A 26,846-nucleotide genomic window follows, 5' to 3' on the forward strand; every position below is an offset into this window, starting at 1 on the left:
GAATAACTGTAAAATAAAAATCAAGTTTTTTTATGACTGTGAGTTACCCATATTTGAGTTTTCAAACATCAGAACTGAAAACATAACTCAGGATTTGAAGTTTATATTCTTAAGTGGAATCAAAATACTTTTGCATAAGACCTAGCACATTTCTGGTCTGATTCATAGCCATTAAACTCATGGGGCAGTTTTCACAAGCATGAGAATGTAAATCTGATTTCCTAGATAAATTCAAACTAAGGAAATGTTATCCTGCTTCCTCCAATGCCCTTTGCAGTCCTGACTAGATGCTGTATTTCCCCACTTGTTGTTCTCTTACAGGTATGATGTTTCACTCCAGAGATGGTTGCATTTTAGTGATGCATACAAGGATTAGCTGTGGCTCATAAAATACCATGGGATTGTCTGGAATGGCAAGGCATTACATTTAAGATGATTTATATATTGAATGGTAGAGACCTGGATGCTATAAGTCACAAAGTTGGACTGTGAAGAACTACAGAAGTATCTAGTATGAATGAGCAAATGGACAACTAAGTGGCAGATGCAATGCATCTAGAGAAGTGTAAAAGTGATGCACCTGGGCAAAAGTAACCCCAACTATAGCTACACTATGGTGGGCTCTGCATTAGCTGTTACCACACAGGGAAGAGATCTAGGAGTCATTGTGGACAGTTTGCTACAAATGTCAGCTCAGTGCTCAGCAGCCATCAAAAAGGCAAACAAAATGTTAGGGATTATTAAGAATGGAATTTTAAACAAAACTGAAAGTATCATTATGCCCCTTTATAAATCCCTGGTGAGTCCACACCTTGAATACTGTGCCCAGTTCTGGTCCTCTCATCTCAAAAAGGATATAGAAGAACTAGAGACGGTACAAAGAAGGGCAACAGGGATGATTAGCGGTATGTAGGGGTTTCCATATGAGGAGATACTAAAGAGACTGGGCCTATTCAGTTTAGAAAAGAGACGCTTGAGAGGGAACATGATAAGGGTTTACAAAATACTAAGTGGTGAAGAGAAAGTAACTAGTAAATATTATTTACTCTCTCACACAATACAAGAGCTAGGGGTCACAAAAGGAAACTAGTAGGTAGTAAGATTAAAACTAACAAAAGGAAGTTCTTTTTCACAAAGTGTTTTCATTAAGATGTAGCATTCATTGCCACCAGAGGTTGTGGAAGTTGACAGTTTAGCTAGATTCAAAAAATGATTGGACAAATTCTTGGAGAATAGGGGCATCAGTAGCTATTGACCTTGGGAGTTTGGGATACAATCTCAGAATTAGGACTTCCTAGACCTTAAATGTTGGGGGCTACAAATGAGAGAGAAATCCTTAGAAAAACACACCCTTGTCATACCCAGTTCCCTCTCTCTTTCAGCACCCACTCTCTGCCACTGTGTAAGACAGGATACTGGGCAAGATCTACGATCCGATCCAGTAAATGGCAATTCTGATGTTCTTAGGCTCTTAGCAGAGCAATTCATCTGAGCAAAGAACTCAGAAACACCACAACAATTCAGAGCAGTTTTGACATTCTGGAGTCCTTTGGGTTTAATTCTGTGAGTCACGTGTAGGTGTATCCATGGCATTAATATTGTATGGCACCCTTAAAAGGATCTTGTGGTACCTCAGGGTGCCATGACACCCTAGTTAAGAATCACTGCTCTAGGCAATCAGAAACTTGTTTTAAATGCAAGAAGCCTGGCTCATGTTTGTAGCGGAGCACTAGGGTGCTCACTACTAGTGAGGGCGATGCGGGCTGAGCTGCCAATCAATAGGGCAGCACAGGTGGGGGTTGCCTAAGCAACTGAGTGGGTCAGCTGACCGCCAGGGGGCAGGTCCTAGCCTATATAAACACACAAGGCTGAGGCCCGAGGCAGTTCCCCTCTGGCAGCCCAAGCAGCAGGAGCTCTGCTGCTGCAGAGCCGAGCGGACCAGAGTTAAGCAGAGCAGCCAGAGTGCTCCAGCGTTCGGATAATGATGAGAGGGGGTGAAGAGAGCCCTGGCAGAGAGGTGAGGGAGCGCCTAGGTGGCGCACAGTTTAGGTTATAGCTGGGCAGCTTCTTTTAGGTTGTAGCTGGTTGGCTCAGGGCTTTATGTTGTTAGTTTGTTATCATTACACTAGAGGACCGGGTGAGGCTGTAGGGGAAGGAGGAGGCCTCATTAGGAGCTCCCCAGTAAGGTGGGGGTGCTCCCAGCGCGGTAAAGAGCGCTGTGTTTTGGGGTGGCCTGATCCCAACCCCAGTGGGGTGACTATTGGGATAATTAGCACGGTAGAGAGTGCTGCATGTGGGGGTGTCCCGACCCCAACCCCAGTAGGGGTGGCTAGTGGGACAATTTCAGGTGAGCTACCTAAGAGTGTGGGGGTTTCTGGGGACCCCGGCCCTGTGGGGTGGTATTTATGAGGCCCCAGAGAGGGCGAGTAGCGTGAGGAGCATGGGACAGGCCCCACAGAGGGCGAGTAGCACAAGGAGCGCGGGACAGGCCCCAGAGGGGGCATGAGACCCCAGTGAGGGGAACTTACTGTGGGAGGCGGGTGACGAAACCCCAGCAGGGTAGCACCCATGGGGAAGCGCGCAGTGACCGTGGAGAAGCCCAGTTGGGGCGAAAACGCGGGGGGCACGGAGACAGACCCTACGGGGGGGGACCTGCGGTGACCATGGTGAGACAGACCCTAGCGGGGAACAACCTATTTGGGAGAAGCCCAGCAGGAGCAAACTTAGTGAGAAGCCCAGCAGGGTGAGTGTATAGACAAGCCCAGGGGGGCGAGCTTAGCGAGGAACTTAAAGGAGCAAGCATAGTGAGCCGGCCTGAATGGGCTAGCGAATACAAGGGAACCAGTAAAAGGGCGCGAGTTGCGTGACAAGCTTGGGAGCGCCAGTAAGGGCACTGGTTGCGTGACAAGCCCGGGGCGTTAGCCAGGACGCCGGTTGAGTGACAAGGCCAGAGCGCCTACGGGAGGTGCCAGTTGCGTGGCAAGCCCAAGAGCACCAGTCAGGGCGCAGAGAGTAAACTGACCAGTCAACGTCTGGTACATCTGCAAGGCTTGGGGCGTGCTAAAGGGGAGGTTGGAGGCACGCGTAGCCCATAAGGCTGGGGCGCACCGGGTCACCCCTCATAGGATAGGGGCCAGGACGTACAGAGCACCGTGTCATAGGGAACAGTAAGGCAGCCTCCCTTAAAAGATATATAACACCAAGACGTGGCAGGCGAGACTGAGGGTGCTAAACAGTTAACTTGGCACGGTAGGGGGCGCTAGGGGGATCACAGCCGCTCCTAGGGCCCGCTCCGTGACAATGTTTTTAACAATTTTGTTTCACATGGCAGCCACTGCCACCAAAATGCAGAGACTCCAGGTTGTGTTAGATACGACTCTTTCCCCTTGCCCAGTATTCCAGTGGTCAGCATAATGCCACCCCTAGTCCGTCCCCCGTACCCCTCCCCAAATCTATCCAGGGCACTGAAGGAGCTTGCTCTGCCCCTGTTCTAGCCACAGCAGGATGGAGAGACAGCAGCAGGCTGCCAAACCTGCCAAGAAAATGTTTGAAGGAGCAGCTAAAAGTTTGAGACAAGAATATGACATTTTAAAGAATATATTTAAGCTCCCTTTACTCAGGTGTTTATGTCTCTGGGCACATTTAAGATGTTTCCTTTAAAAAAAAGTGTTGACTTGCCATGCAAAATAAGTGTTAAACACATGATCTGGCCTGCTCACTTCTGAGTGCACTGTTGCTGTAACCACTCTAAATTTAAACTTACCCATTCAACAACACCCATCACAAGCCATCCTGCTACAAATATTATGTTACTATGCAGACTGGGAAGCTTCTATCTCCACCTATGTTATTTTGGCATACTGTTCATAACTAAGTTTCTTCCTTAAGACTCAGATTCTCCTAGTCTTTCTCATTTTAGTACTTCACTCCTTGTAGAAACTAATTATAGTTAATGTACTATTCAACCAGATTTTGGACCCAAGCTGTTTGAGGCAAACAACATTTTGTTTACCTTTTCCAGTAGTTATTGCATTTGTTTTATTGTAACAAGGTGTTTTATCACCATAAAGCTAAAAGACTGGACTGGATTTTTCTTTCATTTACATCATTGTAACTCTGCTGATTTCTGTTGCATTAATTCAGATTTAAACCAGTGTAAATGAAAGCATCTTAACGGAGAAATTCACACCAGTACAAGTCCAGTGTGACGGGAATCTGACCTGTTGCCTTCAATGGCTGCGTATCACAGTTATGGTTAGAGCAGGGGTGGGCAAAATGCGGCCCCGGGGCTGGATGCAGCCCGCCAGGCCATTTTATCCAGTCCACAGGGCCCATAAAACATTTAGAAAATTAATATTTATCTGCCCTGGCTGCCTATCGTGTGGCCCTTGATGGTTTGCCAAAACTCAGTAAGTGGCCCTCCACCCAAAATAATTGCCCACTCCTGGGTTACAGTAAGGGCCCATAAGGTTTGGCTTACTGCCATTACAAATTCTAGGGAAAAAGTTTAAGGGTTTGTGAAGTTCTAAAATATTTTCTGATATGAAGATATTTCTAATACAGAGCTTATATCATATGCAAATATATATATACATACATCTACAGCTCAACCCTGCCCTCAATGAAAAGCATGGCAAGACTTCCATGACTTTAATAAGCAAGATTGCATACTTAGATAACTTTGGATGCCCAGAAGAATAAGTCACTTTTAACAACTTATCAGGAGACCAATGGCCACACGTTACTTATTTTATTTAAGGACTAAGGTATGTAATCGCCTGGGTATACAGGTTACAGGGGAGAAGACTTTCTCTGTGTCTTACTCATTATGAAGCTAATAGTAATCACCTGCTGACAGCATATTATAAATTTGAGTCTAAATAGAAAAATTAAATGGAAGACTTACTGATTTTGTGTGAGTGTAATAATATTGGCAAAGCTCAGATAAATGTTTCAGGATACAAAATGAAGCTATCTGCAAAAATACAGGGGAGGTTATTGACTTCTGTGTTCGTTTGTTTTTTGCAGTAGCACATAGAAAGTCCTATTTTTCACAATAGTGTGAGTGGTAAAAATGTTTCTCTGGTTGTACTAAGCACAGTAAGTGCTTGTCACAAAATTCACCGCAGAAAAAATGATGCTGTTATTCACTTGCCTCTAGACGTGGAGCTAAAGCAGGCATACATGGCATGTGTTCATTTCCTACTAATGTACCACCCAATGCAGATCCATGACATCTGTCATCTTTTTTTAATGTTTAGAATACTCTAGTAAAAGGTAAATTTAAGCAAGGTTTTTTTTAGCAGCTACAAGGTTTCTGACAACAAAAATCCTTTTGTAACATACTAATCTAAAATTAGTGATTGCTTCTTGTGCAGGAAGGAAATCATAGAAGAACAGCCACAATTCTAGCACCTACCACATGAAATGTGAAAGTCAAATAAGTCTGCTTCCTGACACCCAGGTTGAATGTGCTGCATCAGATAGAAACATACTGGACTCTTTTAATTCCATGGAAATGTTTCTGCTTTCACCAAGATGAGTAGAGGGCTTGATTCTTTGTGGACAATAATGTACTCCAATATCCAGTTGCCAAGCAATGCATCTCAGCTCTGATCTGAAGTGATTTCCAGGGCATAAAGATGTTTTAGTCACAAGGCTCATCCTTCTTTGACATCCACACTAAAACCCCCAATAAAAATGCTGATTGTTGCCCAGTATGATGGCAGTCTTAATTAGCCACTTGAAATTAATATAGAAAGCAGCGGTAGTGTTACAGTGATGTTGTAGCTGTGATGGTTTGGGAATTGTGCAAGAGGCAAGGATTTTTTGGGATGATCTCTTTTATTGGACCAACTGCTTAGTTGGGCTAGAATTAGACAAGCTTTTGAATGCAAGACATTCAACCTTAAGAAGAATGCTTTGCATCCAAAAGCTTGCCTAACTATCCCAGCTTTACAGCTGGTCCATTAAAAGATACCACCCACAGAAATGCATCGATTCATAGATTGTAAGGCTGGAAGGGACCTCGGAAGATCATCGGGTCCAGCCCCCTGCACCAAGCAGGAAAGATAACTGGGGGTCAGGTGACCCCAGCAAGGTGACTGTCTAGTCTCCTCTTGGCTCTTGCATATAGAAAGCAGCTAATGTTACTTGGGTATGTTACTTGGGTAGCCAGCATTTTGGGAAGCTGCAATGCCTTTCAACTAAAACTCACCAAAGTTAGAACTGAACTTTACTGTGACTGTGACTTTATCAGCAAAGGGTCCTGCTCCCACTGCCAGTCTCCTTGACCTTCTAGTTATTCTTCCTCAGCCACAATGGTTTTTTGTAACTAAAAACAGTTTACTGTGTAAGGAGACTGAGGATTGTATACCAAATGTATTGAGGCAAATAGTACTACTTGCTACATAGAAATGACAGACTCTACCTTTGCCACTGGGCACGTCTCCATGTACCCCTATGGCCTCTTTGTTATTACACTGTCATTTAGTACCAAATGACAGCGCAGTAGTAGCCCATAATGTGCTGTGTGCACTGCACGTGGTTATCTTTAGCTGCTACATAGCGATGTGCTATACCGAGGGAGCACATCACTACTGCAACGTAGCTGTAGCATCATGGTTTTTGCCTGCAGACGCTACGTCTCCATAGTGCATTGCTATGGCGATGTAGCATCATGTGTAGACATGTCCAATGTCTCCTACTACTTTTGCTCACTGTCTAAGCGTACTAATTTTAGGGCTTTGACTTTCGCCTCTTTGCTTCCATCCACTTCATGTACATCAGGTTATGTGCGCTGGCTGCAGTCATTACCAGAAGGCGTCTGAAATGCACAAGTGGGATTTGATTCAACTTGTACAACAACACCAGTGTTGAAAACTCCCTTGTATGTCATGTCATACTCCTTTCCTCTAAGGGAAATCTTTGCAGGCTGTTTCATGACTGAGACATTCTTTTTGCATGCACAGTGCAGAGAAACTGGTTAGTGTCAGAGCTGTGTGGGAGAGCTTCTCATGCTGAGGTTGCCTTTTGTGATGCACTAAAGTTGTGGCCTCTGACCTTGGTGTCACGTCCAACACAAATGATGTAGTAAAATGACCACTTTCCGTTATTACTTACCATCCAAAGGTTTCCTGAATAACAGGCTTCCTAGTGTGGGCAAGCGTCATGTCAAGGTATGATATTCTTCTAACTTTCAATCTGAAAATAATGTAATATCATATCATGGTGTAATATTCTACACACAAATGAGCCATGCTTGTCCTTTTCTCATGGCTCCTCAGAAGTTCACTGCAACCTTGGTGGAGGGAATCTTTCTATATAGATGGACAGTAAATGGGAAATTAAAAACTACAAGAAACTATGAAGTAGTCCATTAAGATGTTTGATTTAAGATTTTACCTACAAGAACAGAGACATTCAGTTCCAGGCTCCTACATTATCCATAGCTTTAGAGACCACATCAAGCACTATCCTGTGGCCAGTGCAAGCCCTAGCACCAGAGGGATAAAGTTAGGGATAGAATAGCAATAATTATTCTCAGGCATTCTTTTCCTGTGGTCATTGCATTCATCTCTGTAACAAGTACATTGTAAAATGAATGAAATAAAACTCTGCTAAATTAAACACACACAGTTTATACAGAATTATTCAAAAGTTTAGAACTGATAACATAGGTGTTGATACCATAATATAAATACTGTCTATATGATGCCCTAGTATGGTGGATATGCTTAGGAAAAGAAGGCACTGTAATTCATTATATAGGGTACTGAACAGTTGTCATACCCTGGATTCAAACCTGAACTCAAGTCCCAGCTCTGCTGTTAACATACTGTATGACCTTCAACAAGGCATTTTTCCTCAGCCACCATATCTCTAAACTTATGATAATGATAATGACTTCCCTCTGTAAAATAATTTAGTATCTAGAGATGAAAAATTGCCTAAAAGCCAAGAAGTAGTAGTTAAAGAAACTAAACAGGATAGAATAATTCTTCTGGTAGCTGCTATTACTTAATTTTTCCATGCTTATAATTTTTCGCATGGTATCCCACTTAAAAGGTCTGCAATATTTTTTAATCTCAGTGACCAGTAAATTGTGACATGAAGATTTTGACAGGCCAAAGTGCTGAGGTGGCTAAAATGGGAATAGAAAATTTAACAAAACTTCTCAAAGTTAAGTAGCAAGGCTGAAATACTAGCCCAACATACTGTGGGTTTTCTGAGTATAAAGATAAAAAGTTAACATCACGATTCTGACAAGCATGGTAAACAAATTACATAAAGTCATCTTGATAAAGCTACTGAAAATGTTAGAGGATTTTGAATAATCACGCAACTGAAATATGAATGTTTATTAAAACTGTATGATTAGGACAGTCACCAATGTCTGTTAGTATTAAGGAAGATTTCTTAAAAGGATAGGAAGACTGAATACAATAGCAGTCACAGAAACTAAACTTGTATTTCTTAGAAAAGGATGCAAGGAGTCATGCTGTGGTTTCATGCATTTGCTTGCTTCATTGACTGTTAGCTTTACCAAGTCAGAAAACCTCACTTTAAATGTATGTGTGTAGTAAATAATGGAAAAAAATATTGAGAGACAAAGCCAAGCACACACTAAAAAATATAGGACATAAAGAGAATGAGAACTGTAAACGTTAATCCTTATCAAGTATGGGGATTGCTGTGGTTCCCCCTTACAAGAATACATCTTGCCATAAGAAAAAAAAGATTAAAAGTAAAAGCCCTCTTGATTACTTAAACAAGAGAAGACATGATATTTGGCAGCTGTTCACTGTTTGGATTTCAGTAGATTATCTGGTGCAGCATCTTACAAAAATTGCACTCAAAGTAATTTTGCTTTAGTACAGAAATGGACTAGAGAAAAAATTAGAGGAAATATATTTAATGGACAGAAAGACAGTACTGCATTTGTACTGCTGTGTCACTAACTTGCATCAAAAAGAAGGATGGGAATACACAACAAATAGCAGAAAGCTAAGGTAGCCAGAGATGAGACTGTTTGCTCTGCATACTGAAGCCATCCAACTGAGCAACAGCATATTAGTAGTAGTATTTACTACAGCTCTGAGGAGCCCTTAGAAAGAAAATGGGTATCTTTACACTGTGTTGCACTGTGCAGACAGATATATCCTTGCAGTAGTAATGAACAGCAAATTAAACATGAATTTGCAATGTAGTATGATAGCACTTTGGGTAATAGGACTTATTGCATTTTTGGGTTGAATAAGCAGAGACATGAAGGCGTATTATTACTCCATTGTGATAGCCACTGCAAAAACACAAGAAGAACAAGAAACCCTGCCCCAAAGAATTTATGTTCTGATTAGCCCATAGTCATTCAACTAAGGGATAAAATGAGTGGCTACAAGGAAGGGAGTTGAAGAAAGGAGTTTGAAGTATGATTCTTGGAAGCTGGGCTGTGTGTGCATGAGGAAGCTCAAGAGAAATTTTAGCCAGATCAGAACTGGTTTTGCAAAGGGGACAAACACACCAATTACTAGTCCTGGGATCTGGAGGCCTTTTCCATGATACCCTTCTTGGTCAAGTTGCTAAAATAAAAGGAATATGAGGCCAGAAGCATGACAGCTGAGTGAAACTAGCTCTAACAGGGATGAAGCTGACCTCTGGTTACAACAGTGTTTCCCAACCTTTTCCAGCCCAAGGCACGCTTACATTAATAAAGATGTTCTGTGGCACACCTGTTAAGGTATTCCCCATCCTCACACCTATTGTAGTTCATTGTCATGGCAAAAAACCACAGCACGCCTGTTCATTTCTGATGGCACACTTTTGTGCTGTGGCACACTGGTTGGGAAACACTGGTTGGGTTACAAGATTCTTTGGTTTTCACTTTGTTTCAGCTATAATCTAGACAAACTCTTCCCCCCCCTTTAATCCCCAGAGCAGCATGGGTGGTGTAATTTATTTTCATTGATGCTATATATTAAATACTAAATAAAAATTGCTTTATAAAAACTACTACAGGGTAACTGTTTGTCTTGGTGTTAGTGCTGCCCTTGGGATGATCTTAGCTCATGTTCTTGGTGAAAGACACCAGCCAAGGGTTTTAGCCCTTCAAGTGTCGGTAGCTACAACAAGACCAAAGCATGGGAAAAACCTATAGGTCAAAGACAGGAGGAAAACTTGGAGAAGCTGGGAAAATAGATGAAAAATGTGTAGTATGCTGTGGATGTACTTGGTAGTGTTGAATGGAAAGGCAAACTAGGGAGTGGCTGTATTTTGGGATTTTACAGGGATAATTTCATAGATTTCATAGATTTCATAGACATTAGGGCTGGAAGGGACCTCGGGAGATCATCGAGTCCAGCCCCCTGCCCAGAGGGCAGGAAGTCAGCTGGGGTCATAGGATCCCAGCAAGATAAGCATCCAATTTACTCTTGAAGGTGTTCAATGTAGGTGCTTGAACCACCTCCGATGGCAGGCTGTTCCAGACCCTGGGGGCTCAGACAGTAAAGAAATTCTTCCTTATGTCCAGCCTGAAACGGTCTTGCAGGAGTTTGTGACCGTTCGACCTCGTCATCCCTTGGGGCGCTCTGGTGAACAGACGTTCCCCCAGATCCTGGTGGTCACCCCTGATAAACTTATAGGTGGCCATCAGATCACCCCTGAGCCTGCACTTTTCCAGGCTAAAGAGTCCCATGGCTCTCAGCCTGTCATCGTAAGATCTGTTTTCCTGACCTCTGATCATGCACGTGGCTCTCCTCTGGACTCTCTCAAGCTTCTCCACATCCTTTTTGAATTGTGGAGCCCAAAACTGGACGCAGTACTCCAGCTGCGGCCTCACCAAGGCCGAGTACAAGGGGAGAATGACGTCCCGGGATTTGCTCGAGAAGCATCTATGGATGCACGCCAGCATTTTGGTCGCTTTACTAGCCGCAGCATTGCATTGCAGGCTCATGTTCATCTAGTGGTCAATGATGACCCCCCAGTCTCTTTCTTCTGTAGTGCTAACCAACGTAGCACTGCCGAGCCTATAAGGGTGCTGCAGGTTTTTCCTCCCAAGGTGGAGAACCTTGGATTTTTCGGTGTTAAACACCATCAGGTTCTCATCTGCCCATTTGCTGAGCTTGTCCAGGTCAGCCTGGATCACCCGCCTATCTTCTGGCGTGGATGCTTTGCCCCAAAGTTTGGTGTCATCGGAGAACTTGGCCAGTCCACTCCTGACTCCAATGTCCACATCATTAATGAAGATGTTGAACAGTATGGGTCCCAGGACAGAGCCTTGAGGGACCCCACTGGTCACCGGGCACCACAATGAGTGACTGCCATCAATTACAACCCTCTGGGTCCGACCACGAAGCCAATTTCCCAGCCAGCGGATCGTGGTGGAGCCAAGGCCACAACTGGGCAGTTTGGCCAAGAGGTGATCATGGGATACCGGATCAAAAGCTTTTTTGAAGTCAAGATATATGACATCAATCTCTTCTCCCTTGTCCAGGTGATAGGTCACCTGGTCATAGAAGGAAATGAGATTGGTCAAACAAGACCTACCCGCAACAAACCCATGCTGGCTGTCCCTTAGGATGTTAGCCTGGGCCAGTCCCTCAAGGATGGCCTCCTTAATAAACTTTTCTAAGATCTTCCCCAGGATAGAAGTCAGGCTAATGGGCCTGTAGTTAGCCGGATCCACTCTCCTCCCTTTCTTGAAGATCGGCACCACATTGGCCTTCTTCCAGTCTTCGGGCACTACACCAGAGCGCCAGGAGTTTTCAAAGATCCGTGCCAGGGGCTGGGCTATGACGCTCGCCAGCTCCTTGAGTACCCTGGGGTGTAGGTTGTCAGGGCCAGCTGACTTGAAGGTATCCAGCTTCTCAAGGTGTTCCTTCACAAGGTCAGCATTGACATTGTTCACTCATGTCTTATTTAACACCTTCACTATCTGAAATAAGGACCAAGCAGCGTGTTACTAACATTTTCTTTAGCTCCCAAATTGGAAGATGTTGCAAACACCAGGAAGAAGAGAAAACAAACACAAAGGGATGTTAATAGTGTGGGTAAAGATAACAAAATTGAAGCTTATACAATGCATGCTAGTGTATTAGCCTGCAAAGATGCCTCTGGATGAAAAATAACCTTTAAACTATATCCAATGCAAGGTAGAAAAGTAGAAATAATGAGTACCCTCAAAGCTTCCTACTACTATAGTTAGATTACTCCTGGTACAAAAGCTAGTGCAGATATCTTTATGCTGCCCTCCAGTATACCATGTACACATAGCCTTAGAGGGACAAGGAACAGGAAATTAGATGTGAACTAGCAATTCAATAAGACAAGACTTCTAGCTATCCGACTAACTCATTGCTGGGTTGAATAAGCAAAGGCAGTAATGCAATAGTGAAGTTAAGTCTACACAGCACCGGCAGGGCAGTACAGTAAGTGTACACACATTCCAGCCCCATAGCTGGACAGCTACACAGATGACCTCTCCAGTCAGGGGGCACTACAGGACTGCTCCCTGCGCCATCCCTGCCCTTAGGGGAGCTCATTACTTAACAGTCTGCCCTCTGCCTGGGAAGGGGGCAGGCTGTCAATAGGCAGCCCACTCCCCCTTCCCTCCCCATTTTAAATCACCTGGTGTGAAGCCCACGTGGGTGCACACAAGGTGGTTTAAAGCTGGAGGTGAGGAGAAGAGGGGCTGAGGACAGTTTCCCTGACCCTGACCCCTGAGTCCCTGGCTTGCGGGGCTTAAAACTCCCACAACTGCAAGGCTGCTCAATCTTGGACAGCCTTGCAGCAGTGACATAGCTGTCTCCCACCCCCTGTGTGCTTCCAGTTGCATTGGGAGCATGTGGGAGGAGCAAGGGACATTCTCCCAGGGCTGCAAAGCTGCCCAAACAGGGGGAACCTTGCAGCTGTAAGAGACTTGTCCTCCACACCCCTGTATGCCTAGATAAGTTATCTGAAGTAGTTGCAGACCAAGTAAAAAACAGTTGCTGTAGTTAAAAATGACTTATTTTAATAAGACCCCCCACAAAAAGGAAGAAAGGAAGAGAGCTTTATCGCTTGTAGAGCAAAGAGAGATTAACAGGGGGACCAGGAAAGTTGTAATAAGCCATAAAATCACTGCCTGTGAGTTGTCATAGGTGTTTTGGTATCCAGTGAAGCTGTGAATCTTGTTCCCAGGACTATTTTCTGAAGGTTTTGTGTAGGTTTCCTTTGAGAGCAAAGACTGTGACATCAGAGATGGAATGGTTATTCTGTGAAGTGTGCTACCACTGGTGATGGGACATTTCTGTCCTTTAGCACTGTGCTGTGGGACTTCACTGTGGAGTGCAGTGGTTGTTTAGTTTCACCCACACAGTTTCTGTGAGGACATTTGATGCAGTGGATAAGGTATATCATGATTTGTGATAGGCACATGGAGGGCCTATGGGTTCTGATTGTTTTGCAGTGGGGTGTTGAGTGTGGTGTCAGTAAAGATGTGTTGGCAGGGTCTTTTCTTTGATATCTGTTGCTTGGTTCATGCAATGCATAGTTAAAAGCACAGAGCTTTACTTGCATGCTATGGTAGATGGTGCAATCATGACACTCTCTTCTTGCCCCTTTCCATGATAAGGGCAAGAAGATACCCATCATCCAGTCTTCTAGCTCAGCTGTGTCAAACTCATCTGACTCTGCGGGCTGGATGAGGGTCACTGGCTGGTCTGAATGCTGGACTGGGACCTACCCTCTGTGCAGTATCCACAGTGCTGGGTTTAGCCCAGATGCCACATGCTGGACCTCCTGTGCTGCATGCAGTGCCTGGTCCAACCCACATGCTGCAGGCAGTGCACGCCCCATGCTGGCCCAGGTACACAGCAAGCCCCAGGGCTGGTGCACACAGTGTACAGGATGGGGCTGGGTTGGGCTGGCCATGCACGCTGCACACAGCACTGGGCATCAGTCTGGGGCATGTGCTGCAGGCAGTGCCTTTTGTGCTGGTTCTAGGATGGCCCTATGCAGACTGGCCATGCATGTTCTATGAAACTATGAAACTATGTGTCCCAGACTGACCAGCTGTGCTTCATGCAGGGCATATGGCACCTGAAGTCAGTCCAGTGACCTATGAGCTAAATCATATGTCTCTATAGGCTGGATCCGGCCTGCAGGCCCGTGTGTTTAACACCAATGATCTAACCCCTTTCATATTATCCATACTTCACTGAAAACTTACCACACAAGATCAATACTGTGGTCATGTATGCAAGGAAGTAGTAAATGCTATTTTGAAGACAAATCTTAGCAAACTCCCAGCCATAGATAATGACCCAGCAAAACTATTTAAAAGCAACGACTGACCACCGTATTGATAGCATAAACTATTTCCTTGCATGCAGTTGATGCCTCTGTACATTCATTTCTGTCATCCTGGATTGTTCCAATAATGCATACCATTGGCACCACTCTCTGTCCCTGATGACTTGCCATTAGTAATTTAATAAAATTACATTCAGTCCTAGGAAAAAAGTTGTTGGCCAGAAGTATGACCACTATGAATATCTCTTCTGTACTCTTACTCTCTTTGCAGTTCTCAAATTTAATGTATTTTGCCCTTAGCCCTTGGATGAGGTACTGTGAATTCTTGGCTATGTGGGAGACATAGTAAAAAAAATGAATTGTTTCCTTTTAGTGGTGTATCCTGCAAGAGCAATCTAGCAAAAAGTATTTACAAACATGTAACTTTGAACATGCAAAGTTTTCTGAGTCCTACATGTTTAAATGCTCCTTTGAAATAGGGCCACAATGCTCAGCACTTTGCAGGTAGAGCTCACCAGCCCCAGAGGAAGGAGTTGTTACTCAAGGTGTCTTCAAGCTTTTAATCTCCAAGTGAATTCTATCTTCTAGCTCTGCTATGAAGCACGGTTGTAAATAGCTACACGAAGTACCGATCTTTGTAACGGAATCTGCAGTCCTTTACATGGAAACAAAAATGATGTTCAGCATATTAGAAATGCTTGTAATCAAATGCATCTATTAACCGATTTAATATATGTTCCCTGTAATCCTGCGGAGTGCCTCCACTTTTTGATGAGCATAATATATTGTCTATAAAACCATTTTTTATTTACATACACCAACTACAAAAGTTTGACACAACAGGAAAAAAGATGCAATCCAAAGCCCAACACCAGGCTGATAGGGTTTATAAAGCACACAACAGGGCTTTCGTCACTCCTGATCCTAGAAGCCTGAGCATTGTCACAGAGTGAATAGTATAGTATTAAGACTAGTAAAATAGACACAATTCATGTATTGCTACTCTTTAAAAAGCTAAAGGCAGCATGCTGTTAACTTACCCTAGGTAATATGGACTGGTTTTTGCCTAATTTCTTTTCTTGTCAGGCTCCATAATGCTAGGAAGAACCAGATTCTGATGCCTTTGCTTATGCTAGTTTCTTTCTTCAGTGTCATGAGGGGTCGAGTAAGGCATTTCTTAACCACGACTCACACAAATGAAAGGAGCTCACAGAACACCACTGTTCTGATTTGGCAGCATCTGACACCTGCTTTCCACTGATGCAAACTTGTAAGCAACATGCTGGGCAATGATGAATTGAGCCTGGATATGAGCAAAGGTATCAGAATCTGACCCTGAACTGTAAATTGCTATTTCCTACTTAAAATAATAGGAATCTTTGCTTTGTAGATGGTGCAGAGAAACTATGGTGGGATTACCTATAGTGCTTATGGATGATTGCAGGGCTAAGAAAAATGTAAGCGTTCAGCAGAAGACAGAAAAAGTTTACATCTAAACTGAAACTGGTAAAATGCAGGTTTTCAAAGGGTATATGATCCAGAACTGCACAGTTCACACCAGCTAGTGCTGTGAATTTTGTCAGCACTTTCTACTACCACTACTTTGGGCTGGGGTAGAGGAGGCGGTGGGGAGACTGATGTTCAAAGATTAACCTTCCGGAGCCTGCAGGCTTCACAAGTGTCTTCTGTGAAAGCAGTCATTTGGATATCTGTCCAGAGAACACCTGGGCTCCAAAATTCAAACTACTCCAGCTCAAGCTACTGGCATTGTCAGCACCACCCACTTACTCTCATCCAAGAGTAGGAGAAGGGACAAGGGCTTGAAAGGGCTTCTAGAAGCAGCCATGTAAAAAGCACCCCGTTGTGCAAGGCACTGTGAAGCATAAGGGAAAAAAGAAGGACAAATACATATTGCAAGAGCATTTTAACAAGGTAAATATTGCCGACGATCTATTATTTTCTTTAACCTTCTGTATTCTGTTCTAGCTGATATTGCTGAGCTGGTTGATGCCAAAAAATTGACTAATATGAAGGAACAGGTTCCCTGAAGCTGAAATTAAAGCATGAAAAGAGAAAAGAAAATGACAGGGGGCAAGAAAGGAACAAACTCCATTCTTTAAGCAGCTCTTCTGCAGTTTACCCGTGGACTAGATGACCTCTGGAGGTCCCCACAGCCCTACCTCGCCACGCTTGTAGGACTCCCAACTCAAACCGAAATAAAGTAGCGAAGGTTTGATTCAGAAGTCTGGCACGGGGCGGCGGGGCTTTACAGTGCCTTGCCCAACGGGGTCCTTCGTCCGCGGCTGCTTCTAGAAGCCCGATAAGCCAGAAAGAAAGAACAGAGCTGATCTAACTAATTGCTCGCATTCAAAGCAGAGGTTGCAGCTGTTTTAACTGAGGGGCTTTAAATGAGGCAAAAGAAAAAATAAATCATTTCCTTCCTTGCCAGGCTGCGTCCCGCCAGGCGCGGGACGGGGCTCCAGCCCCTCACGGATGAAGAGCGCCGCCGCACACGCGCCGAAGCGCACAGCAAGGTATTTCGCTTGGGCAGATGGTGGCGGAGCCGCAAGGAGCCCCATCCTTGTTGTGGCGGAGCGGCCCTGGTCCCTTGCCCGCTACCTGCCCGAGGCACGGACGCCCCTGCTGCCAGCAACGAGCCCCTTGTGCCTCTCCACCACGGGCTGCGAAGAGCCCGGGCGCCGCGGGGGGCGGCCCGCCCGGCTGTGGCAGGCGGCTGGGGGGCTGCAAGGCCTGGCCTGGCCCGCACTGCCGGCAGGGGCGGCTGAGGCCGAGGGCGCCCGGGGCAGGCCCGTGGCACCGCGCGCGCGGGGGCGGGAGCCGCCCTCCCTCGTCCCCCTCAAAACGAGTCGCGGGGCAGCTGCTGTTGGCGCCCAGGGCGGTCGCCCCCCCGGGCGGGCCCCTCGGCCTCCGCGGGGCGGGGCGGGGCGGGCAGTCGCAGCGACAGCGGCTCGCCGCCCGGCCCGGCCCGGCCCGGCCCTTTCTGGCACGGGGGTTTCCCCGGCGCGGCGAAGGGGCGGCGGCGGCGTGTCGGGCTCCGCCACGCGGCCCCGGGCGGGCGCAGGGCCCCGCCGAGCGCTGTCCCGGCCGCGGTGCTGCCGCGCACGTGCGCCCCGGCGGCGGCGGCGGAGGTAAGGCCCCTGCGGGCGGCGGCGGCGGCGGCGGCGGCGGCTCCCCCGGGGACCGGACGGGCCCGTCGCCTCGTTCCGGGCGCGCGCGCGGCCCCGCCAGCGCCGACCCCTTCGCTGGCGGCCGGGGGGAGGCTGTGGTTAAAGGGTTAAAAGTGGAGCCTCCAAAAGATCCGGGATTTCAACAGCAAAGCCGGGTCGCGTGGGAGCGGGCGGCGGGCAGAAGCGGGTGTGTGGCGCGGGTCGGTGGCGGGGTCCGGCCCGCCGGCTGTCGGGGGAGCGGGGCTGTCCCCGTGCAAAATCTTTCGGGGGGGTGGGGAAAGATGTCCCTTGAGACTAGGGACAGATGTCCCTTGCGCACTTTGCAAACAACTTGTCGTAAATAAAAACTACAAGTTGATTGCAGCCGTTATTTGAGACGGTCCGTGCGGTGTCCACAGTCCGCAGCTTTTCTTCCGTCCTGGTGGCCTTAGCCTTGAAGCAAGGCTAAGCAAGCCTTATAAGCAAGGGTTGCGAGCCTGCGGTGCGGGTACCAGAGCGCTGCGCCGACAGCCTGACGGTGGTGGGTGCAAGCAGATTTGTTGTAATTACTTTCTATGACTTTGCTGGTGGTATTTAAGGTTGTACCCTTTTAAATTGGTGGCACGTAATCTGCTGAGTTTGGGAACCACTGCTTTAAGGAGAATCTCTGCTATCTTTTAGTTCAGATGCTTTATAGATACGGTATCTAAAGGGTTCCCCCTGCCCACTCACTTAAAAAAAAGAAAAGAAAAGAAAACTTGAAGTTTTCTCTTTGCTCTTCTTTGAAGCTTTTTTTAAATAAAATATTAGATTGTCTGGATTTTACTCACGTATGTTTTGTTTACAGTGTGAAAGATTTTATGAATAGTACTTATATTATGTAGACTTTTAACAGTTGGTGTTCTCAGGCTGTATTACAGGTATCATTTTGCTATCATAAAGCAAGTTGCCTGAAGGATGTTTACAGTTTTCAGTTTATTGGAAAACACCATTTACTTGAAGCACATTAATGCAACGATTGTTCATTGTAGTGGTTGATACTTACTGTGTTCACTGTAATCAAATTTGCTTAAAATTCTTCAGTCTCAGTCTGAAGATTTTGATTTGAGGGATTTAAAGTTGCAAGATTAAATAGTGAGCAAAGGTGTATCTAGATATTAGAAACACACGAGATTTTGAAAATTACAAGACACCAAATATCACTTCCGATGCCTCTCTGAGAAAAAAAGGAAGAACCCATATCCCCTCCTTCCCCTGCCCCACCAAAAGATAAAAACAGCCTGAAAATGGAAAACTCAAACTTCATATTAATATAAAATGAAGTTAATGAAGACTGGATTCTCTGAAAGTATCCTAGTCATGTGTCTACCCAAGTTATGTGAAGAGGGTTTAGGATCTGCAGGGCATCTAGAAGCACAAACTCTTCTGTTTAAAATAAATCACTAAATTATGAAAATACAGCAATAGAAGCATTTTTGTCACAATGTCAGGAACTATAAGCAATTGTCCCGTTTTGTCCCTGCTGTTTGAACAGTAAAGATGTGGCAATGAAAAGTGGGGAAAACAGTACCGCTTTGAGACACTGGGATAGAAAATGGTGGTTTTAAGATGACAAATTCAGATTGGACTATGTCACTTGCTGGAGTTACTTCTCGTCAAAGTTCAAATACTTAAATTATATTTAATGGGTGTCTAGAAGTAGTATAGTCTTGTACACGGCCAATCAAATATTTGTATTTTATTTTTTGAAATTATTGATCGGGGGGTGACTTTGTTGTTGTTGTTAAAAAAAAAAAAGTTCCACAACACGTGCTTTGGCACTTGCTTATTAGAGAGTTAAAAAAAAATCAGTTAATATATTAGATGTCAGCCAAATCTTGGTCCTGTCTTCTACCTTTCATTCTGGGGGACTAAATGGTTTAAAGGACTGTAACTCTGCCAGTTCCTGTGATTTTATCTAGCATCTCATGTTAGCTGATGTTTTTCTTAAAACGTTCCAAACCTTGGGATCATGGCGTTGTTTGAAAGTGTCTGCTTTCATGTAAAGCAATTGTTTGCAGCCCACTTGGAAGTGCAGAATTTGACATATCCTAATACTAGAATAGCATTTTCCATAGTCATTTGGTCAGTAGAGAAACTGGTTTATACCATTATCTCTACAAGGGTTTTCTCCAGGTTGTGTCTAGAATACTTAGCAGGGAAAAATGTAACTGCCTCTGCCCTGCTGTGTAGATAGAGGACTTCAACCTGGACCCCTCATTTAGTTTATTCACCTAAGAGAAAGTTCAGTCACGAAGAGCAAAATTTGCAGTTGCTTGTAGATTTTGTAGATTTCATAGATCTTTGGGCTGGAAGGGACCCTGGAGGATCATCGAGTCCAGCCCCCCGCCCCAGGGGCAGGAAGTCAGCAGGGATCAATAGGATCCCAGCAAGATAAGCATCCAAATGTGTCCTGAAGGCGTTCAAAGTGGGTGCTTGAACTGCCTCAGGTGGCAGGCTATTCCAAACCTTGGGGGTCCGGAGAGTGAAGAAGTTCTTTCTTATGTCTGGCCTGAGCCGGTCACAGTGGAGTTTGTGACCGTTTGATCTTGTCATCCCTTGGGGCGCTCTGGTGAACAGACGTTCCCCCAGATCCTGATGAGCACCTCTGATAAACTTATACGTGGCCACCAAATCACCCCTGAGCCTGTGCTTTTCAAGGCTGAAGAGCCCCGTGGCTCTCAGCCTCTCGTCATAAGGTCTGTTTTCCTGACCTCTTATCATGTGTGTGGCTCTCCTCTGCACCCTCTCAAGCTTCTCCACATCCATTTTGAATTGTGGAGCCCAAAACTGGACGCAGTACTCCAGCTGTGGCCTCACCAACGCCGAGTACAGCGGGAGAATGACATCCCGGGATCTGCTTGAGAAGCATCTATGGATGCAAGCCAGCATTTTGCTCGCTTTACTAGCCACAGTATCACACTGAAGGCTCATGCTCATCTTGTGGTCAACCATGACCCCCCCCAAGTCCCTTTCATCTGTAGTGCTAACCAGCGTACCACTACCAAGCCTATAAGCATGGTGCATGTTTTTCCTCCTAAGGTGGAAAACCTTACATTTTTCGGTGTAATCAGAGTACATAGCCTTTGAAGACAGCACCAGTATGGGAGTGCACAGAGGACAGAGTCCTTCTAGAATGCATAAGGGGCATGTTTACACATGCACTTTAATGCTTAGTAACCTATTTTACTGTGCATTACTGTAATACCATGTTTTTTTAAGTGACACTTTAATGCACAGTAAAATAAGCTACTACACATTAAGCTTCACTTGAAAATTGTGTGCATTCGTTATTGTGCATTACGGCAAACTAATGCACATTTGTTTAGTACCTCACATTAGAGCAGTGGTTGTCAACCAGGGGTACGTGTACCCCTAGGGGTACTTAAAAAGGCCATAAGGGATATGCAGAACTCCATGTGCGTGCCTGCAGCAGCAGCAGCACAGCATGCAGGTGGCCAAGACAGCAGCCTGGTCTGGCCGGTAAGTTTGTTGTGAGGGGAGTGAGTGGAGCTGGGGCAGGGGCTGTCCAGCAGGGGCAGGGCAAGGGAATGAGCTGCACAGGGGGGCAGCTCCCACCGCTATGTGCACCCCGAGAGGTCATGGGGGGGCATGTGCCCCTGGATCTGATTATGGGGCACAGTGGGCTGGGGCCAGGGCAGGGCTGGGTTGTTCCTGACAGGGGTGTTGGGCTGGGGTGTGCTGGGCAGTTGGAAGTGGGGGAGGACTACGGCGAATTCTGGGGTGGCTGCAGCCCTATCTGTAGCCCCCCTCCCAACACGGCTGCTGCCCACCCTGAGCACAGCCCGGACCAGCCCCTGCCAGGAACAGCCCGGTGCAGCTCTAGCCCCAGCCTGCCCATGCCCTGCGCACACCCCAGGAGGGTGTGGGGGGGCATGTACCCCCAGATCTACCTGAGGGGCATGGCAGGCTGTGGCCAGGGCAGGGCTGGGCTGTTCCCAGCAGGGGTGTTGGGCTGGACTGCACTGGGAGGGGGGGTTGGCGGGGGCTATGGTGAATTCTGAGGTGGCTGCAACCTCTCCCACAGCCCCCCTCAGCGCCACCGCACCCCACCCCACCCTGAGTGCAGCCCACCCTGAGCACAGCCCTCCCGCTAGGAAGAGCCCAGCTCACAGCAGCAGCCTGCCTGCCCCCGTGCACAGATCTGGGGGCACATGGCCCCCATGCCCTCCCAGGGTCTGCACAGCAGTGGGAGCTGACCCTCCTCCCCGTGCCCCCCTCCTGCTCCACTTCCACCCTTACCATGGGACCTTGATCTGCCCCCCCCTTAAAAACAACAAAATATATGTAAAAGGTACATAAGCTGAAACTTTGAGACAGAAAGGGTACATGTGTTAAAAATGGTTGAAACCCCCTGCATTAGAAGTATTAAATGTAACGTGCATTAGGAAAAGTGTCTTAATGCACATATAGACATGCTCGAGTAATACTATCATATTCCTCAGTGTGCACCAGTACTACTCTCAGCCCCTTCTCACTGTCCCACCAAGGACGTTTTGGCTAGTGGATCAATGCATAGTTTACTCACTGAGTACTCTGTCCTTATTCTGCATTTAACCTGTCCCCTGACTTGTGTTCCCTCAGGGGTGGATTACTGAGTTTAATCCTTTAGCACACAAAGTTCTACAGTTCCATTACTGGAAGTGCCCACGTCTTCGGTGTTCAGCAAGATTTTAGCCTTGTACAACTGGAAAGAACTGGGAAATTTACTCTTAAATCTTCAGTTATGAATAACCCTCTGTAGATGCACAGGACACACAATGGATAAAAGGTAGGAAGTGAACCAGGACATGACCCTATTCCCATAAATATTTTGCTTGCCTGAGATGCAGCACCTCCAGGAGTGGCTGCTATAATGCCAAGGCTCCTCCTGAACGTTCTGGTTAGAGTCACAATTTACCCCTCTGTGTGAAAGCATTTTTTAGGTAGGTATTGTAACAAGTATTTTGGATATTCTGGGGCTGTAGAAACTTGAGCAAAAGAAATGTTTTAAATGTTGCTTTTCCCACTTTTTAAAAACAGGGAAAAGACATTCATTTCACCTTAGAGAGAGAGAAGAGATGTTCTTCAAATGGATTGTGCACTTAGCAGTTTGGTTCTTGGTGCAGGCAGTAACAGGTAAAAATATGTTTTGTTTCTGAATGCTTAGACCAGCGGTTTTCAACCTGGGGGTCTGCAGATTATGTCTAAGGGATCTGCAAAAGAGCCATAAATAGCGATCAATCAAAAGTGTGTGAATACCCACATTTACAAATTTAAAAGGGGTCCACACCTCCATCCAAGATTTCCAAAGGGGTCCTCACCTCCATTCAAAATTTTTTAAGGGTCCGCAGATTAAAAAAAGGTTAAAAACCACTGGCTTAGACAAATCTCTTAAATATACTAATTTTGTTTTTCTTTCAGTCTGAGTAGTTTGTTAGCAAATACTTTTCTTACCTTTGACTTCTTTAGGTGGTTGTTATGAAATAAAGCAGTTGGGCTTTTGTTCAGGATTCTTTTTTAATCAAATCAGTGAATATTTACTATAGTGTACAATAAATAGGTATAATCTAGAACCCTAAATTGTTGTGCAGCTACTAGTGAAAGATTTTCTTTTGCCTTATAGAGGTTCATGCACTTATTAACTATTTGTTTGTCCCCATTCTATTGCAGAAAAATGCCAGAAAGGAAATATGTCTTCAAACACTGCTTCTCAAGTCTCCTATGGATCTAATATCACCCTCTCATGCCGGCTAACGCAACACGAGCGATGCAACAAGATAGCCATATTCCATAATGGCTCTGAAATAAAAAACATTCATGGCACTGAAATAAGCACTGACATTTCAGTTCTTGACTATGGCAGACTTGTGTTTACTTGCAAATTATTATGCGAGTATACAAAAAAGCTCATTTGTGGAATTGATATAGAATCAGGAAGTAAGGAAACATTGGTTCACTATTTGTTATTCTTGTGCATTCTTCCCTGGCTGTCAAGTGCACTTGGCCCCTGAGGAAAGCTTCAAAAGCTAAAAATGGGAGGACTCCTTCCAAAAGCGCACCAGGGGATGGGTAGATTTAATTCACTTATACTCAAGTACTGTGGGCTGTAAGGTGGCTACCTAGACCAGGCAACATGGTACCCAAGGGCTCTGCATATACTGAATGCCACACAGGTATGTGGTACAGGGAGGATGTATGTGACAAAATCGTTTTTGTCTCCTTTTTCATTTCTTTGGGGACAACTTGGACACATGCATCACTGTCCCTGTGTGTTTGTGTATTGTCCTTCCCCCCACCAAACAGACTAGATTAATGTGGCACAGATATTTGGTGTGGAAGGGAAAGATCCTCAGGCAGTGTTATATGGAAGTGTCCACAACAGTATGAGTGTGGGAAAGAGTCCGATATAGGGAGTACTGGAAAAGGGTCTCTGAATAGATGGAGCTGGCTTCCAGGTGATCCCCAGGTCTGTGGTTTGGGGGCAAGGCAAGCTCCCTGCAGTCCTCCCACCCCAGCAGGGATCATAAGAATCTGTGCTAATGGGATCCCAGAGCATTCAGAGTAGCCTGTATTAACTGGTGTGGTACAAGGGGTGTTTCCCCTTGATGTGTTTTGTTTTAAGGGGCCAGCAGTGAGTTGCTGTAAGCAAAGCTTTTGGGCCTGATTCTGTAAAGAGCTGTGCACATTTAGGGTCATGTCCATTGGGAGCCTCCTGTTAGGAGAGACAAATTATGCAGAATAGTCAGTGATGATTAGGCCCTTAGCGTGGTCTCCTGTGAAAAAAATAACCTGATTAAAGAATAGGTGTGTTCTAAACAGGGCCTAAAAACACAAAAAGCACACCAAACTTCTCATGTGAAAAACAGTTACCTATTTCTTCTCCACCTATTGACAAGAAAATCTGCTTAAGATCCTCCAGATCAGCCAACAAATGTATCCTGTATTCAGTTTGGAGAAGATGGCAATCCAACTTGTAGATGGGATAAAGGAAGATTTACCCACATAAACACTACATACATGCTGCAGTAAGTAACTGCTGGACGGGGGTCCCTTAAACCTAGAAGCAAATAATATCTCTGTGGGCAAAAATCTTTACTGTTTCTGGCAGACCAACTCCTTTTTATCAAGGCAGAAGTTTTTTAGGAAGAAGCAAAGTAGAGACAGCGCAAGATTCCCAGGGAACTAAAGGTTATTCTAGTTGCATAAAGCATGTGTCAGCTCATGTTTTTATCTATAGCAGCATAGCCCCTACATGACCACAAGGGTACAAAGACTGCATCATGTTCCAAGTGATGCTTTCTCCTAGGAAGTGAATGTTTAATACTGGGAAGCAGCTTGCTCTGCTTCAGGGATGCCCTGACGTACTCTCTGGCCTGTTGCTGTACGACTGGAAGTACTTCCAAGAAGAGATCGAGAGCCTATAGTAGCAGTTCCCAAACTGCAAGTCATGACCCCAAATGGGGTCACAAGATCAGCAGGTGGGGTTGCAGGGGTGGGGGGGGCTGTGGGTTTGGAGTAAGGGGCCATGCTGAGGAAATGGGGCATAATGGGGTCATGCTGAGGAAAAGTTTGGGAAGCACTGTGACTTGCAACCTGGCTAGTGGCAATGGCTTAGAAATGTGTTATCCTCCCTTGCTGCTCAGATACCAGGGGTAGAAGAGAGATTTAGTTTCTAATCCTATCAATACCCCCACCAGAGCAGATTAGAGTCTATTGTGGAAGCTTTCCAACAGGGGATGACAGTAGGGAGCTGCACATAAACTTCGCACCTTGAGGTGCCAGGAGAAGTAAATCAAGTCTCTTTTAGTACAGGAGATGACAAGCACTTTATCAAGACCTCTTTCCACTCAGAACAGTGTTTTGCCCTTTGGAGACAGTGGGACAGGTTGAGCGGCTCTCCAGCCAAAATGGCCTCCCAAAGGTTTTATGTATCAGCTGGTTCCCCTTTCCCTCCTGGTGTGCAGAGGCACAGCTGGGGAGCTGCACACCTGCACCAGCCACATGATACCTGGGCAGGGCTGGCTGCCACAGTGCAAGTCAGCTGCCATTGCAGCTGCAGGTATTTTTGTGCCCTCTGCCCCCCAAAGTTAGTGGCCAGGGCTGTTAATTAGTTGCCCCCATTCCTAAATTAAAGTACTGATGCTGTGGTCAGTATTTTTAGTTCTGGTTACCAGATGGCATTGCTGTTTGTACTGGTAATACAGGCAGTCCTCTGACTTAGGACAAGACATGGTTTTCAGGAACCAATTGTAAGTCAAAAAGTTGCAACTCAGAACTGATTTTCCCATTGGAAACAAAGTTATAAATAGGGGATTGGTTTCTGACCCAAGGCCTGATACCCTATTTTCACCAAAAATACCCCAGAATTTTGTACTCAATCAATTATAGATGAGTAATATAGCTACATTAATTCCAGATAATATAGCTACATTAATAGAAGGTACCATTTTGGAAACAAGAGTTCTATTTTTTTGTATAGCTACTTTAATGTATTTCTATTGTAAATAGCAATCATACTGATTCGGAAGGACTTCTTTGAGGTGACTTTGCTGGACTTTTTCAAGGGCTCTTGGTTGGACTTTTTCAAGGGCTCTTAGCTAGAGTCTTCTTGGGAGTCTTGGCTGCAGATTTTTCTGGAGTCTTGTCTGCTTTCTTAAAGAAAGTGTCCAAGGAAGTTTGGACAGATGTTCTCCAGGGAGATGGGTGACACAGCAAACTTCTTCGCTGGCATGGTGACACGTTGAATCAAGTGTCGTAAAGTCAAAACTGATGTCAGAAAGTTGAAACAGGGTGTCAATTTATAAACGTTGTAAGTGTGAAATGTTGTAACTCAGATCACTGTAAGTTGAAGACTGCCTGTAGAAACTTGCCACCCTCCAATCCAAAAATATGATGAGAAATCAAATGACAAGTAAAAGGAGCAAAATGTGTGAAGAATGTCGTGAGAGATTTTTCTCACACTACATTTGACAGTTAATTAGCATTTCTATACCTTTGTGCATCTTCACAGCACTTTACAGCCCTTAACTAAGATAGGCTAGTCAGCCACAAACACCTTGTCATGCAAATACAACCATCTCTACTTCAGAGGTCAAGAGAAGGAGGGAAAGAGGTTAAAGGGTGCGCTCACCTAATCTCAGACTGAAATGTTAGCGGAAGACCAGAAGGTGTTATTGGTGGACGGACTATCCTAGCCAATCTTCTGGCTTCAAGTTCTGTGTTCGGACAACTCCTCTTTCACATAAGCTATGCAAAAAAAAGACGTACCAAAACAAACAAATAAAAATCCTAGTCACCACAAACCTCTCTACCCACTGCTGTTAACAAAGACAACGTAGTTAATTTTTC

The 26,846-nt window shown here is 45.4% G+C and overlaps 1 protein-coding gene across 7 annotated transcripts in view; it reads left to right on the forward strand.

Moving 5' to 3' along the window:
* Window positions 1–16,546: 16,546 nt before the first annotated feature.
* IL12RB2 (interleukin 12 receptor subunit beta 2) overlaps window positions 16,547–26,846 on the forward strand; it is a 42,795-nt gene continuing 32,495 nt past the window's right edge. For 5 of the 7 annotated variants that reach the window (XM_090049488.1, XM_090049482.1, XM_090049485.1 and 2 more), the window contains exons 1-5: window positions 16,842–17,438; window positions 22,101–22,287; window positions 22,539–22,634; window positions 23,169–23,435; window positions 24,409–24,523. In XM_090049488.1, coding sequence (XP_089905614.1) covers window positions 22,577–22,634; window positions 23,169–23,435; window positions 24,409–24,523 — 440 coding nt within the window. In that variant the 5' untranslated portion in view covers window positions 16,842–17,438; window positions 22,101–22,287; window positions 22,539–22,576. The other 2 variants (XM_090049484.1, XM_090049489.1) reach the window with 2 other exon arrangements.

Source organism: Crocodylus siamensis, chromosome 5, assembly GCF_052110815.1.
Source record: "Crocodylus siamensis isolate JL-2025a chromosome 5, ASM5211081v1, whole genome shotgun sequence".
NCBI classification, from domain to species: domain Eukaryota; kingdom Metazoa; phylum Chordata; order Crocodylia; family Crocodylidae; genus Crocodylus; species Crocodylus siamensis.